Below are 15848 nucleotides of genomic sequence, written 5' to 3' on the forward strand. Positions count from 1 at the left end.
TGAAATATTTAGTGATAGAAATATAATCTTTGCCCTGGCCGGTTCGGCTCAGCGGTTGGAGTGTTGGCCTGCAGACCAGAGAGTCTCGGGTTCGGTTCCCGCTAGGGGCACGTACCAAAAAAAAAATTTTTTTCTTTATTGCTTTTTAGAGAGAGAGAGAGAGATAGAAACATCGGTGAGAAAGAACACTGATTGACTGCCGCCTGCATGATCCGATTGGCTACCTCCTGCATGTCACCCCCCCCTTTTGGGGATCAGGTCCCCCCACTGGGGATTGGGCCCACAACCTGGGCGTGTGCCCTGACCGGGAATCGAACTGGCAACCTCTTGATGCATGGGTTGATGCTCAACCACTGCGCCACACTGTCCAGGTGAAATTGATTAAATATTTTGTAAAGGACTTTGTTCTTCTTTTCCATGCTATGTGCTGTCTTTTTAAAGTAGTAACAAAGTTTCCTCAAAGATGCCCATTTTGAGAACTCACTTTTTCTTAAATCCATAGAATAAGGAAAATAGAGTCAATTCATCATTGTATAGATTGGCCTATAGTTTTCAAATAAATAATTTTAGTACTTAACCTTTTCCTTACTGTTTAAGTCTATCTTATGGACAGTCACAAAATCCTGATATGCTTTGAAAGTGAGTTTTTATATATGTTTTAGATTGGAGTTTTTAAATTGTTTCAGTTTTGACAAGTGGTCAGTGGTCATTAGCGTTTTTGGCGGTGCTGATTTAGCACCATCATTTCCTCAGGCCCTTAGACTGAGTTTGGTTTTCTTGGCTCAGGGTTTCTGGAGGTGGTGTGACTGAGATTGGAGGCAGATGGATTCTCTGAAGCGTGCAGCCTAACAGTCCCAGGGGCTTACATGGCCACTTCATTAATTAGTTCATGGACTATCCCTTTGGGCTACTTTAGTTGGATTATCCCTATTTTTGCTGATCAAGAAAATGAGGTGTGAGGCATTGAACTGGCAATTAGTTCTGGAATTTAGAATTTTGACCTTTAATCAGTTACCCAGTTTGTAGATTTTGATCTTATTATTCCACATAAATGTTTTCACAGCAACGATTTTAGTTTCATTGAGTTTTTTTTTTTAATAATAAATGGATTCTTTTTTTAAAAAAATTCTCAACTGAAGGTATTTTTTAAAAATTGATTTTAGAGAGAGAGGAAGGCAGAGAGAGAGAGAGAAAGGGAAACATTGATGTGAGAGAGAAACATCGATCAGTTGCCTTCTATATTCACCCCTACTGGGGATCAAACTCACGACCTTGGTATGTGCCCTGACCAGAAATCGAACCTGCAACTTTTTGGTGTACGGGATGATGCTCCAACCAATTGAGTCACTGGGCCAGGGCAAATAAATTCATACTTTTGAGTCATGCATATTTTGTCTTGAATTTTACCCAGCTGCCGTGATGTCCTGCTATGTGTCATGTGGAATTTGTGAACTTAAGGTAAATTACATACTTAGACTAATCAGTTTCACATGAAGCATTGGTGGTTTTGTTTGCTTGTTTTTCATTTTGGAATGACCATTTGTGACATAAATACAGTCTAACGAAGATACAAGAGACAGAGTGATATACTGGAAAGCACGTGTGATTTGTTACCAAAGATATGCACTTACCCCATTCTAGCCGAGAGAACATGGTTAAGTTTTGCTAGCTTTGACTTTGGAAATACTTCCAAGAACCATGTTAGCCAAATATTTAGTCTGTCTGTCTATCTATCTATCTATCTATCTATCTATCTATCTATCTATCTATCTATCTATCTATCTATCATCTATCTATCTATCAATCTATCGTCTGTCATCTCTCTGTCTGTTTATCTTACTCAAGAAATGACTTCTCTCTCTGGTTCAGTGGGCTAACCTACTTCTCATCCAAATAAACTGGGTTTTCTAAGATAATGTTGGCCTAGTGCAGACTCAAGGCAGAAGTTAGCTATAAACATGTCCTGCTTTTGCTTGTGGTGATTCCCTCACCAACTGACAACACGAAATGGCAGGATAAGTCTGCAGGGTCCCAAGTTTGAGTTTTGCATTGATATATTCTCATGGCCACTGACTTCACAGCTAACACTGGTCAGCTTGCTCACCAGTAAGAGCCATTCCTGGCACTCAGGGGTCTGAGTGGGGGTACCTCATAGTCCAGCCCTATGTGTCTGTCCCCCTGTAAGTAGGTGCGTTGACACTTAACATGATTCTCATATTTCAAATACTATTTATTTTCAAAGGTTAAGGAAACGTATATGGGTTACTAAGAAAATTTATAAATTTAAAACACATATTTATCCTAGTTTATTATGTTTCCCATCATCTAAAGCCATGATAGGTCTAGATTAGCACCAACTGACCAATACTTAATCTCTAATAAGTGCTCTGGACAAGCTCCCTTATATACAGTATATTTTGCTTAATTTTTTTATTATTTAAAATGCCAAGTAGAAAAATACATTTTAAAGGAGAAATGGTATTATATTCTAAAAAGTTTTAGTTCTCTTATACAGTGGTCTTGCAATTTGTTTTCTAATTCAAAAATATTACTTGGATACTTCTTAAAATTATTTTATCAGTACATCTGAAAATAGACTAATTCAGTTATTTTAACTATAATGACTCAGAATTATATATTTAAGATTAATCTTCAAGTCAGCTGGTTAATCATGAACTTTGGGAAATATTTTTGAAGAAAATGAAGAAAACAACTTGTTGAAGCTGATGGTTTGCTTTAAATCAAGCAAGAACTTAATAAAGTCAGAATAAAGTTATATAATTATTTAAAAAATAATATGTAGTTATGAAATTCTGTATATTATAAATCTGTATTCCCTGAAGAAGAGTAGCATATTTTAGCCAACTCAGTGGAAGTTTTAAACTTATTTATTTATGTAACTTATTCATCTTCATCTTGAATTAACAATCCAACAAGGTATTAAACAATCAAGGTTGGTAGGCAAGACTTTTGAAACATTTAAAACAGTATGTAGTATGTGCTCAGTACATTACTAGTTAATATTGAAAGCAACTAAAAAGTAACATTAGGGCCCTGGCTGGTTTTGCTCAGTGGTTAGAGTGTCAGCCCTCGGACCAAAGGGTTGCGGGTTCTATTCTGGTCAGTTGTTGGCATGTACCTGGGTTGCATGTTTGATCCCCGGCCTCAGTCGGGGTCATGAAGGAGGCAACCAATCAGTGTGTCTCTCTCACATTGATGTTTCTCTCCCTCCCTCGCTCCCTTCTATTCTCTCTTGAAAATCAATGGAAAAATATCCTTGGGCGAGGATTAACCACAGCAAAAAAAGTAAGTAAAAATAGGGATAGTACAATAAAATAAAAACCAAATAAATGTACACTGTGTCAGATGATGGTGCTAGGAAATATCAAGGCAGGGAGGGGCAGCAGAGGAGCAGGGCCGTGGCCGCGGCTTCCCGCACGCGCCAGGGAGGCGGTGTAGCTGTGCTCACCAAGTGTGGGGACTCCAGGCGGAAGACACTGTTCGCACAGGCAGCGGGTCAGAAAGGCCTGGCCTCACGGGCAGAGGCTTATTCGCGGGGAAACATGCTGAGCCTCACGAGTAAGCAATCTGATCGACGGGAGAGGGATTGGTAGTCACCTAAAGGCGCTGCAAACCACACCTGGCCTCATAACAGCATTCCTTGTAAATTGATTTATTTTCTTATGCTACAGTGTGAACTAAATAAATCAAGGGACTCTTGAGATCAATCAGGAGTAAGCCTGCAAGACATTCCATAAAACAAAAAACGTTATCATTTATTCAGCAGATTCTCGATTTTAATAGTTTGTTCTACAGATATACTTACACATTGGTGCTAATAAGTCCTTGTAAGAAAACACATCATGGAACCATTTGCAATAGCAAGAGCATGGAAACAAAGTTTGGAAACTATCATTAAGGGACAGGTTAACTAAACCGTGGCATGTTCGTGGAGTGGATATACACGGCTGTCATAAAGAATGGAGCAGCCCTTACCCTAAGTACCAAGTGGAACAGCCTCCATGACAAATTATTAAATGAAAGAGAAAGGTGCAGAAGAAGGGGTAAAGCAGGATATCGCTTATGTTTACAAATTATATGTATGTAAGATAACATGCGTATGTATGTCTAGACTGTTCATATGAATAACTCTGGTTGCAACTTAGTGGTTGGGGAGCAGGAGTAAGAAGGGCACCTTCCCACCGTAGGCCCCATTTTACCGTGTGGATTTTGTTTAGGTGTCTAATAGATGTCTACCCATTAGACATCCTTTTATTTTTTTTCTTTATTGATTTTTTAGAGAGAGAGGAAGGGAGAGGGAGAGAGAGATAGAAACATCGATGAGAGAACATCAATTGGCCGCCTCCTGCATGCCCCCCACTGGGGATTGGGCCACAACCTGGGCATGTGCCCTGACTGGGAATCGAACTGGTGACCTCTTGGTGCATGGGTCAATGCTCAACCATTGAGCCACACCAACTGGGCTAGACATCCTTAAAAAAATAAAAAAAGTCAACAGCACTGTAAATGTTAGTTTATGTCCAAGAATCTCTAGGCTTAAAATGTAAAATTATGATGATTGATTCATACATGTTTTATTCAGTATTGGAGTATCTTTTTCCTTGCTGGTTGTATGTTGAATTCTCAGACCTCATTCATCTTATAGCTGAATGTTTGTATCCTTTTACTCTCCCCGTTTTCCCCACCCTGCCCTCCCCTTGGCATCCACTTTTCTACTGTTTCTGTGAGTTTGACTGTTTCTTTTTTTAAAAAAATTCTATGTATAAGTGGTATCATGCAGTATTTGTCTCTCTTTGTCTGGTTTATTTCATTTAGAATAATGCCCCCAAGGTCCACCTATATTGTCACAAGTGGCAGGATTTCCTTCTTCCTCATGACTGAATAATATTCCACTGTGTGCGTGTGCGTGTGTGTGTGTGTGTGTGCGTGTGTGCGTGTGTGGTATTGCATTTTCTTTGTCCATTTTTCATCCCCAAACACTGAAATGGTTTCCATGTCTCGGCCAGTGTGAATAATGCTGCAGTGAACATGGGCGTGCAGATCTCTCTCCAGATATCCGGTTTCCATTTCCACTGAATACATACCCAGAAGTGGGAAAACTGGATCATGTGGTAGTTCTAGTTTTACCTTTTTGAGGCACCTCCATAGTGGCTGAACCAATTTACATTTCTATCAACAGTGCACTAGGATTTACTTTTCTCCACATCCTCACCAACACTTGTTGCCTCTCGTTAAGGAGCTAACCCCCTGTGTTTTCTTTCAGGAGTTATGGTCTTAGGTCTTATATTTAAGACTTTAGCCCGTTCTGAATAGACGCTTGTGTGTGGTGTAAGATAGGGGTCCTGTTTCATTCTTTTGCACACATGGCTGTTTACGTTGCATGAAAAGACTGTCCTGTCCCCATTGTACATATATTCTTGGCTCCTTTCTGCAAATTAATTGACCATATGTGTGTGGGTTTATTTCTGGGCTGTCTGTTCTGTTTCATTAATTCATGTGCCTTAGATCGGAGTATCTTTTAATTAATTTTTAACAAACATTTATTATACAACTAGCAGGCATTTCGAGGATTTTTTTAGTCACCAGTGAGAGTCAGAAAAGGTCATGCTCTCTGTTCCTCAAAATGGCATATTTTGACAAAGGAGAGAGTCCTATACATTATGTAGGGTTAATATTTGATCTCTAACATAACTGGTAAAGTGTATGACAGATAGAGGTTCATAGCTATGAGTTCATTAACAGTTCAGCCCCTTATTATGTGTGATTTTAGACAAATTAATTAATTGAGCTCTAGTTTCTTCATTTTTAAAATGGAGCGATAATAATAGTACTTTAAGACATAGCTTTGATGATTAAATTATGTATATTGCATGTAAATTACTTAGTACAGGGCTTTCCATTAAATATAGTGCAATAAATGTTAGCTCTTTTTATTCATCAGTTCCCTTTGCTTATAAGTTTCTTTTCGAATGGGAGAAAAAGCCCTAAGAACAAAAGTGCTGTCACCCACACTATACTAGCGGTAGCTACTGAGGAATGAAAAGAGGAAGCCCAGTGGCAGCGGAGCCGGGCCCAGAAAGGGAGAGGTGAGGGGGCATTGCAGGCAGAGGGCGAGAGGAACAGAGGCAGTGGAGGTGGATGCACGGGGGGTGTGGGGAATGGAGGGGAGCAGGCTCCTTCGACAACAGTGCAGCACCAAGGGTCTGCATGGAGGGAGCATGGGTGGGAAGTGAGGAAAATGAGTAAGCAGAGGTTGTCAGGGGGGCTCTTGTAGGCTGTGCTCAGGAGTTGGGCATTATCTTGCAGGGGCAGGGATGGAAACCAGGTAGTAGAAGGCAGAGGAGAGGAAGGGGCAGGAGAAGGAAGGCTATGAAGGATGAGGAGGACAGATAGGGACGGGACAGTGCGTGACAGGGCCAAAGGACCACGGGAGAAATTGAAGACACCAGATGTGGGGGAAGGGGCCTGGATAATTAATGCAATAAATAGAGGTGGCAGGGGACAAAATCCAGAGGGGGTTAGCTTTGTGAAGGGAGGAAGACCCTTCCTCTGAGACAGGCAGAAAAAGCGGCAGCGGTGCAGGTGCAGGTGGGGTGGGATGGCGGGACACAGAGGCTGCGGCTGCAGGCCTGTCAGCCTCCCTTCTTGAAGTTTGGAAGGAAATGATCTGCTGAGCGTGAGTGTGTCTGCAGTGGGAGTTTAGGGTTTGGGACGAGAGGGAGGGATTTGGATTCCCCACTGTGGGAAACGTAAGAAGTAATCGACTCCGGAGGAGGAGGGGTCTGGCTGAGGCAAAAGCTTTGTAGTCACAGGCGAGGGCGCCAGGGGGCCACGTGGTTCTCCTCATGACTGAGTAATATTCCTGCCGCCATGACAGAGGCAGGACTCTAGAGGCAAAGGAGGTGGAAAGATGACCAGGCCCCCCAGGCGCAAGGAGTGCAGGAATTGAGGGCACTTGTTCGCGGCGGCTGATGGGTAGGGGAGGAAGCAAATTTGAGAGAAAGTGACAGAGTTAGTCTTAAGAAATTAGGAGGGGGTGAAGAATATATGGGGGTCTAGATTCAGGGAGTAGGTGACATGAGGTGGGTGAGGAGAGGTGACAAGACAGGATGTGTGGCTGGAGGGGGAACTTCAGAGTTCAGTATTAGATAGGATTCTTTTATTGTTGTTTAACAGAAAGCACTGTTTTAAAAAGTTGCCTTGAAATTCTCATAACAGCCCAACAGTTTCTCTGTTGGCATAAATCATGAGCAGACATTTTCCACATAATATTGAGAGAGGGTGAGCCCAGAGTGCTTATAGAATTGGGGAAAAGCAAGATTTTTAACACAGGCACTACAGGTCTCAGCCAGTTCCCTGGAAACCTGTAGGTTTTCCTCAATACAAAACCAAAATTAACATAAGCTCAGTAATTTGTTTTGTTTGTTCGTTCATTCATTCATTCATTCATTCATTTATTTTTGCTTTTAAAGGTAAAACCAGTAATCCACAGCAGGATCAACGTGTCAGCTCGATTTAGAAAACCGCTTCAGGAACCCTGTACGATCTTGTGAGTTGGAGGCCTTTACAGTTCAAATTGAAATTGGCCGGTGGTTTCCTTTAGGTTTGGGGTTTGCGTTGTGCTTTTAGCGGCACTGGTGTTTCGAACGGTGTGGCTCACGGGCTTTGCTCTTTGTCCAGCTTGATTGCAAATGGAGACCTCATGAGCCCAGCGTCTCGCCTCCTCATCCCTAGGAAAGCCTTGAATCAGTGGGACCATGTGCTACAGATGGTCACGGAAAAAATAACTCTGAGGAGTGGGGCTGTTCACAGGTATGTGAAAATAATCTTGGGAGTGGATGGCTGTCAGAGCTGTTGAAAATATTCCCAGGAGGTGCTCAAGTCACTGGTCCCAAATTTAGATGTTGGCTCACCAGTTAGGCTCTCTATGTCTCAGCTTTATTATCTGTAAAATGGGTCTATAATAGTACTTACCTTATTGGATCGTTTTAAGGAATACGGTAACGCACATAGGAACTTAAAAAGTTCTTGACACATAGTAGCACGTCAACAAATACTATTTTTATTCTTAGAGTAAATAGGCAACATTGTTTTTGTTGAGAGCTTTTTGTGAGTGAGCCAGCTTCTTGGTTCTTAATGAACTGTCCTTTTATTCAGGACCTATTTATTTGCCTAGCATAACAAAATCAGACATCAGGAGCTGTGAGTGGATTTAAGGAAGAGGCAGGTTAGAGAGGACGATGAATTGGGGTTGCCTAAACTTGAGAGAGCAAAAGCATTTTTCTCGTTCTGAAATTTAAGTGAAGATTAAAATCATGGCTTTTAAATCGGGAAGCCTATGAAATTACCCTTGATGGAGGCTGACTTTTTTTTTTTTAAGGTAGGAGGGTTACAAATAATATATTCAAGTACAGAATATATTAATGATATATATATATATATATATATATATATATATATATATATATATAAAATATGTGATACACAAATACTTGAAATCTAATCAAGAGTTTTCTGGTAGTGCTTGAATCTTGTCTTTATACAGTCTCTCTAACATACTCCACTGGTAAAATATACTCTGGTTTTCAAGATCTTATCTATCTATAGACACATATAATAAGGTCTCAAATGATTGCATATTATATCTTTCAGTTTATTGTGCATATACAGATAGTTGCATAGCTTTTTGGATTTTAAATATAATTAGGTATATATGAATATATATTTAATATGTAAATATAATTAAAAGTAATATATTGCATGTGGTAAAGAAATTTTTAAACAGGACAAAAGATATAAAAGAAAACGATTTCTCTCCCTTCAGGCTCCCCAGCCCCTCTTTCCAGCCCTTTTCCGCATTATTCCAGAAATAGTCTATGCATACAGAAGACCACGTATCTTTTATTTTTTAAACACACAGATGGGAACACAATGCACACATGAGTGAATATATAAATATACCTTTTTTTTTTTGTTACTGTAACAACAAATCTTGGAGATTTTTATTAGCACAGATAGCTCTATCTTATTATTTTTTTGATGACTACAAAATATTGCATTTTTGTGAGTGTGCCCTAATCTATTTTAATAGTCTACTCTTGATGGAAACTAAAATCATCCAGTCTTTCACTATTACATGTTCATGTCTTTGCATATGAGTAGGGTTTATCAGAAGACTAAAGTCTAGAAGGGGAATTATTGTGTCTGGTGGTAAACGTATTCTACATTTGGATAGATACTGCCCACTGTCTTCCAGAGCGTCTGCACAAACTTGCACCCTCATTCAAAGTGCTCGTTTTTCATACTCTCCTCCCTGCTGTGAAATTAATGCTTTGTCTTTTTATTCATGTTAGGTAAAAGTAGTTTTTCACTGTTTGTTGATTTTTGTTTATTTAACATACAATAACGACATCTATTGAGCATTTCTTTTGTGCTGTGCATTATTCCAAGTGCTTTACATTGTTAGCATAATTTAGCAATCCTGTAAGGTAAGTAGTTTTGTTATTCTCTTGTAATGAAACATGAGACACAGAGGGGGAAAGTTACTTGCTCAAGATTGTGTAGAATGTGGTCAGCAGGACTGGTTTCAACCAAGTTAGTGGGTAGCATAGCTCCAGAGACTGCCCTGTTAATTACTAAGTTATTCTTTAAATAACTGCCACATATTTATCTTCTATTATATATGAACTATCTGTCATGGCCTTTGCATATTTGTTTTATTGATTTGTAGGCACTCTTTACATATTAGGGACATTGGCCCTTTCTCATGAGTTTTAAATATATTTCCAGCTTATATTTTGAATACTCTTTATGTTTCTTTTTGCATACAGATGTGTTGAATTTTGATACAGTTGAATTTCCAATCTCTTCTTAATGATCATTAAGTTTTATGACTAGTTTAGGCCTTTCTCACTCCAAGATTATAAATATATATATATATATATATTTTTGTACTTTAAAATTTCATTCGAAACTTTGATCATTCTGGAGTTTATTTTGGGATCAGGAGTGAAGGTAGATCTCAATTGTTATATATTGATTTTTATTAGATGTAGTGTGTCTCTTGATATACACATAAATGTAAACCCAATAAATAAAAAATATAAAGTACAAAAAGTTATGTACACACATTTGCATGCCCAGGATACACCCATTCATACATATATTGATATGAACAAATTCATTCATGGAAATAAAATTTATGTAAATACAAATACAGAAAAGAAAATATAGTTATATGTTCCCCAAACACATGAATACTTAGAAAATGTTTATTCTTAATATAATGCCAGATAGAGTGAGATTTTGTTGCTGTTCACTTGGGCTATGCCCATTTTTCTTTAATGGCACATTAAAATATCTTACGGTTGGCTCCTCCCTGCATATTAGCATATTTATATGTTAAAAGCATTCCATAAAAATTCGTTCAACTTCCTAATTAGATTTCTTGTATTTTGTAACAAAGGAAAAAAGCAGGTCAACAAGAGTCACATAAAGAAAGGGCATAAGGCCAGGGTGGCTCAGTGGTTGAGCATCAACCCATGCACCAAGATGTTGCTGGTTCAACTCCCAGTCAGGGCACATGCCCAGGTTGTGGGCCAAATCCCCAGTGGGAGGCATGCAGGAAGCAGCCAATCGATGTTCTCCCTCATGGATGTTTCTATCTCTCTCTCCCTCTCTAAAATCAATAAGGAAAAAATATATATAAAAAAGAAAGGGCGAAATCACCGCCTAAGATTTATTCAGTATCCTTTTTCCACCTGCAGAGGAAACCAGTCAAATATTGGCTATTTCCAGGTCCACAACTATGCTGCATGCCTTGTAATTTCTAGCTATAAAAGTTAATTACTGATTCAGCTTTTCCTATTTTGAAGGAAAATGAAAGAAGAATATCTGGGTCTAAGCTAGTACTTCTCAAGCAGGGGCAGTTTTGCCCCTTGAGGACATTCAGCAGTGTCCAGAGTCACTTCTGATAGTCGCAGCCGGGGATCAGGTGGCTACTACTAGCACCTGGCCGGTAGAAGCCAAGGGTGCTGTTACCTACAGTTCCCAGGACAACCTCCCCACCTCTCCAACAGAGGACAGTCCGGTCCAAAATGTCAGCAGTGTTCAGAAACCCTGGTCTAGGTCAAGCAGGAAAACCGGAACTCTGGGGGAAGTGTTGACATTTAGACTTGTAGGGATAGCAGTACAATGTTATAAAAGAAGAGACTTTGGCATCTTTATACTAACTCAACACAAACACAGTCTAGGGATTTGGGTGGCTGTTTTCTTTGTAGTTCCTGGCTCCATAGGATATGGCCGTTTACATAATCAGTAAACAAGCAGACAGGTCGAGGGACTTATTTCCTTTGCAAATGTCACTAACCTTTTTAATATAAGAAGTCTGAGAATTTTTGAATGATTATCTTGAAATCTTTCTAGTTGCTCTTGTTTATAACCTTCAAATATATGCATTGTCTTTATGTGTAGTTTTCTAATAGTCTGTTTTATTTTTCTCCTGTTCTTTAAAGAAATTATCTGGACATTTTAAATGGTCTACAAAATTATCACTGTTCTTTTAATAAGTAACATATTCATGGTAGTTTGCAGGAGTGGTTTTACAGTAAACGGAGGTTCTTGTGAAATCCATTCTGGGAAGATGAGGGAAGGCAGGGGAAAAGAAAAAAAAGAAAGAAGCAAGGAATGTTGGGCAGTTCTGCATCATTAATACTGGCAATGGGTTCTTTCACCTCCTGACCTCTCACCTCTTGTTTTCTGACCGAGTTTCCTATGTTTGGATGTAATATTTTGCCTGATGGCTGCTCCTATACAGAATGCTTCAGGAGGCATTTCAATCTGATAAGTAAATTAAGAACATAAATTCTGAAAGTACTTACAAAATATAAATAGAACAATCAAAACCTCCACCGAAGCTGAGCTTTATTTAAGGCACTGCATTCCTCACAGGTTAAATCTTTCCCTTTAACATCTTAATATGGCAGCCATAGGACAGCATGTTAGAGTGTCAAGTGCATTGGGATGAAACACTGTACAGCTAGAGAGCAACTGCGTTTGCACTCGAATGTTGGCATTCAGTTGACTCTAATGACTTGGAGGCATTTGTAATTCAATAATTGGGATAGTAACAGACGGACCAAATTAAGAACAGAGTGTTTTTATTTACTTCGTAATTCTAAGCAGTTCTTTCGTTGCTTGTTAAAATTGTAATTGTTGGCGTTCTTGTTTTGGCAGACTTTATACTTTAGAAGGAAAACTGGTTGAAAGCGGGACAGAGTTGGAGAATGGGCAGTTTTATGTGGCTGTTGGCAGAGATAAATTTAAGAAATTGCCTTACAGTGAATTACTTTTTGACAAGTCAACAATGAGAAGGTCTTACGGGTAAGTTTTTATCCTCATTCACTTCTCATTTTACTTATCACTTGAAAGAGCATTGAGTCTTTTGCTGACCACTGGTATATTTTATATAATATTGTTTATTAGTTAGACTGGAAAGCATGTACGATATACATTGACTTTTTTTTTTTTTTTTTTAATCCTCACCTGAGGATATTTTTCCATTTATTTGCAGACAGAGAGGGAGGGAGGGGTAGAGAGAGAGAGAAACATCGATGTGAGAGAGACACATCGATTGGTTGCCTCATATCACGACCCTGACCAAGGCCGGGAGCAAACTGCAACCCATGTATGTGCCCTTGACTAGAATCGAACCCGCTACTCTTTGGTCCGAGGGCTGTAGAATGACTGCTTTTATAGTTAATACATGCAAACTTTTATAGATTACAATTTTAATTACACATAATGCACTGTGCACCTTTTTTCTCTATGAAATGTCCTGTATTGGTGACAGCTGCCTTATTTCGCTGAGTAGCTGGACCACAGAGGCATGACAGCCCTGGCCCTTGACCTGCGGCGGCCCATCCCTCGGCTTGCTCAAGGTGCCCCGCACCCACCTCTGCTGCGACTTATAGATATTCCGTGGCTACTTTGCCATTGGAAACGGAATTTTTGTGGTGGTTCTCTGTTACGGTGGATGATACTTGTAGAGAGAGCAGAATGTCACCAATATGTTGTCCATTCATTCACAGTTTGTGAAGTCTGATGGAGAGGCTAGCTTCTAAGATAAGTATTAGATGATATGAAATTTCAGGCGTGGTGTGTGGAGTATGCAAGAGCGCATGGTTTTCCAGCCCTATAGAATTGTTGACCAGCAGACTTATTGCCAACCATCCCTACCCATCCATGAAATCAGATCTTTGCACAGTCTGCTAAGCAACACTGGGTTGGTCTGCTGTTGGCTTTAGGTGTAATTGATGGAAGTGAGAATACTCGAACTCATGGTGGCCTTACTCAGGCAAATTAGTAAGACTTACATTTGTCTGTGTATCCTCTTATCTACAGAGAGGTTCAGTTGGGTTCCGGAATAGGTCTTTTCCTAATAATATAGACATCTGCGAAACAGCATTCCTATAGCTGAAGGGAGTTTTTGTTCTTTGATGAGAATGACTGGTTTAGAAGCTCCCTGAACACCCATGTCCGTGTGCCACTGTTCTGAGCTTCGGTCAGAGGTAGACGGCATAGACATTAAAAAGAGAGAGAGAAATTTATTGTTTTAAGCTCAATTTGGCAAAATCATTACTTGGCTTGAGAAATGATTTTTTGTTTTTTGAAATTCATATAGAAAATTTTGGGAATTAAATGAAAATGCTATGAAAAAATATAAGGTGGTACTAAAAGTTTGTTTTAAGTATCAATTGCAGCAATATACAGGAAAACATCAGACATCTTTGGAGTGGAATTTTTGAAGTTTTATGGTGGTCTTGGTGAAACCAGGGAGTATATATTGCTTTTGTGAAACAATGTCAGTAAGCAGTTGACTTCCAGGTTGGGACGACAAGCTTTGATGACAACTGTCTTGCGTTATATGTTATTTATAAATAACACTCATATTTCGAAATTGCAATTTGTTTCCACAGTCAGAAAACTTCTTCACTGCCTCCTATTGTGGGATCCAGAAAGAGCAAAGGGAGTGTAAGTATCAGATAGTTTACTCATTAATTTCCTATATTTCTGTGCAATACAGAGAGACTGTCTTTGGGTTTCAATTAAATTTGAATGAAACTTAGCTGGTATATAAGTAATTATGTGAAACAACACTAGAACATTAATTGTGCAATTAAGGTCTTAAAAGAGAACTAACATTTAAAAAATACATATAGATTTCAAAACAGGTATCTTTTTCCTTGTGTACAGACCTGATACAATTTATATCACAGTTGAAATCTGGGCAATCATATATAAAACTAGAAGAAATGCTGGGGTAGGTCACATTGGTGGGTCCTATCTCTGACAAAGACTAAAAAGGTTTTGTAAAAAAAAGGCAATTCTCAAATATAGTTCTTTAAAAGATTGAGAATCATTCCAAATATTTATTCCCTATCAGAATTTTTTCATTCATCGTTCATTCATTCATTTTTTAATTCAGCAGACGTTTATTAAATACCTGTTATGTGGGAACTGTGACAAGCATTAGTAGGTAATTTCTTAACTTCTTCGTGGTTTTTTGTCTGTACTCCCTCATGAAGATGAGTTTTATGTGATGCTGCAGTATTGCTTTGACAGATTTTTTTCCTAGCCGAGGCTTCTCTTTGTACCCTTTTGATTGAATTTCCCGACCAGTAATGATCAGGACTGATTTGACATTTCCCTTCTGTGAATTAACTGAGCAAACTTCTTCTTATGATGTTTTGTGAGATAAGTGGCTGTTTGGTAATGACACTGTCCCCTAGTGGTGATTTAGATAGCTCTTCCATCCTTTTGGTTCTATCCCCTGAAACTCTTGAAAAACAAAGAAAATTTCTCCTGAAGAAGTAGGGCTGAACTCAGCATAACACACAACAGACATTTATTACTCACTCATTCACTGAGGGACTCATACAACTTCTGACAAAGCACTTGACCTCAAGACATTTACAATCTCATTGGTAAACATGAGAGAGACAGAAGGAATCAGTGTGCATTGGTCGAAGTACATGGAGAAAGTTGAATCTGAGCTGCGCCTTTGAGAGGACTGTTTAAGATTCGGGCAAAGGTCAACGAGGGGAGAGGGGCTTCGGACACAAGGGCCGGTGTGAGGAAAGGGGCCTTGGAGGAGCAATAATGCTGGCTAATATTTAGTGAACACCCGAGGGCTCAACACCATGACAGTGTCGTCACAGACCTGATTTACTTCCTCTTCACCCCACGAGACAGGTACTATTATTGCTGTATTTAAACATGAGAAAAGGGAGCGGACTGTAGGAGTACCACATCCAGAGTCTTCTGTTGAACAAATGGCAAGGGAGGGATTGCATCCAGATGGCTTGCCTGGAGGACCCCAGGGGACAATGAGCTGCTCAATGACTGGAACAGAAGGGGTGTCATGGTGATGCACCCGAAATGGTAGGTGATGGCATTGTTAGATGACTTGGAATGTCAGAATGAAGAGTCTAGTCTTTATCTTTGAGTAGTGGGCAGCTCATGAGGTCTTCTGCGGGGTGAGTATGTTAATCCAAATCCATCCTAGGAAAGCCAAGTCTTTTTTGTGGAGAAAGACTTAACATGGCGAGAGGCCAGAGATGAGATGTCAATTATGCAGCAGTTACAAGCAATGGCCCTGGTGTAAGGTGATAAGAGTCTAGACTGGGTAGGTGGTAGAGGCAGTGGGAGTTGATTCCTGTTCATGAAAAAATGAAAGACTTGCTTGGTGATTGGGTACATAGGGTTATTGGAGAGGTTGGAGCCAAAGATAACTGCAAGTCTGTGAGCTTAGATGCCTGAGAATATGG

General features: G+C 39.5%; 1 protein-coding gene across 1 annotated transcript in view; it reads left to right on the forward strand.

Moving 5' to 3' along the window:
- The window catches only part of DCDC2 (doublecortin domain containing 2), a 167646-nt gene that overhangs the window by 45117 nt on the left and 106681 nt on the right, over positions 1 to 15848 (forward strand). The window contains exons 3-6 of the mRNA XM_036257332.1: positions 7494 to 7570; positions 7702 to 7833; positions 12256 to 12402; positions 13998 to 14052. Of these exons, the coding sequence (XP_036113225.1) occupies positions 7494 to 7570; positions 7702 to 7833; positions 12256 to 12402; positions 13998 to 14052 (411 nt within the window). The remainder of the gene's footprint in view (positions 1 to 7493; positions 7571 to 7701; positions 7834 to 12255; positions 12403 to 13997; positions 14053 to 15848) is intronic.

Source organism: Molossus molossus, unplaced genomic scaffold (assembly GCF_014108415.1).
Source record: "Molossus molossus isolate mMolMol1 unplaced genomic scaffold, mMolMol1.p scaffold_m16_p_12, whole genome shotgun sequence".
NCBI classification, from domain to species: Eukaryota; Metazoa; Chordata; class Mammalia; order Chiroptera; family Molossidae; genus Molossus; species Molossus molossus.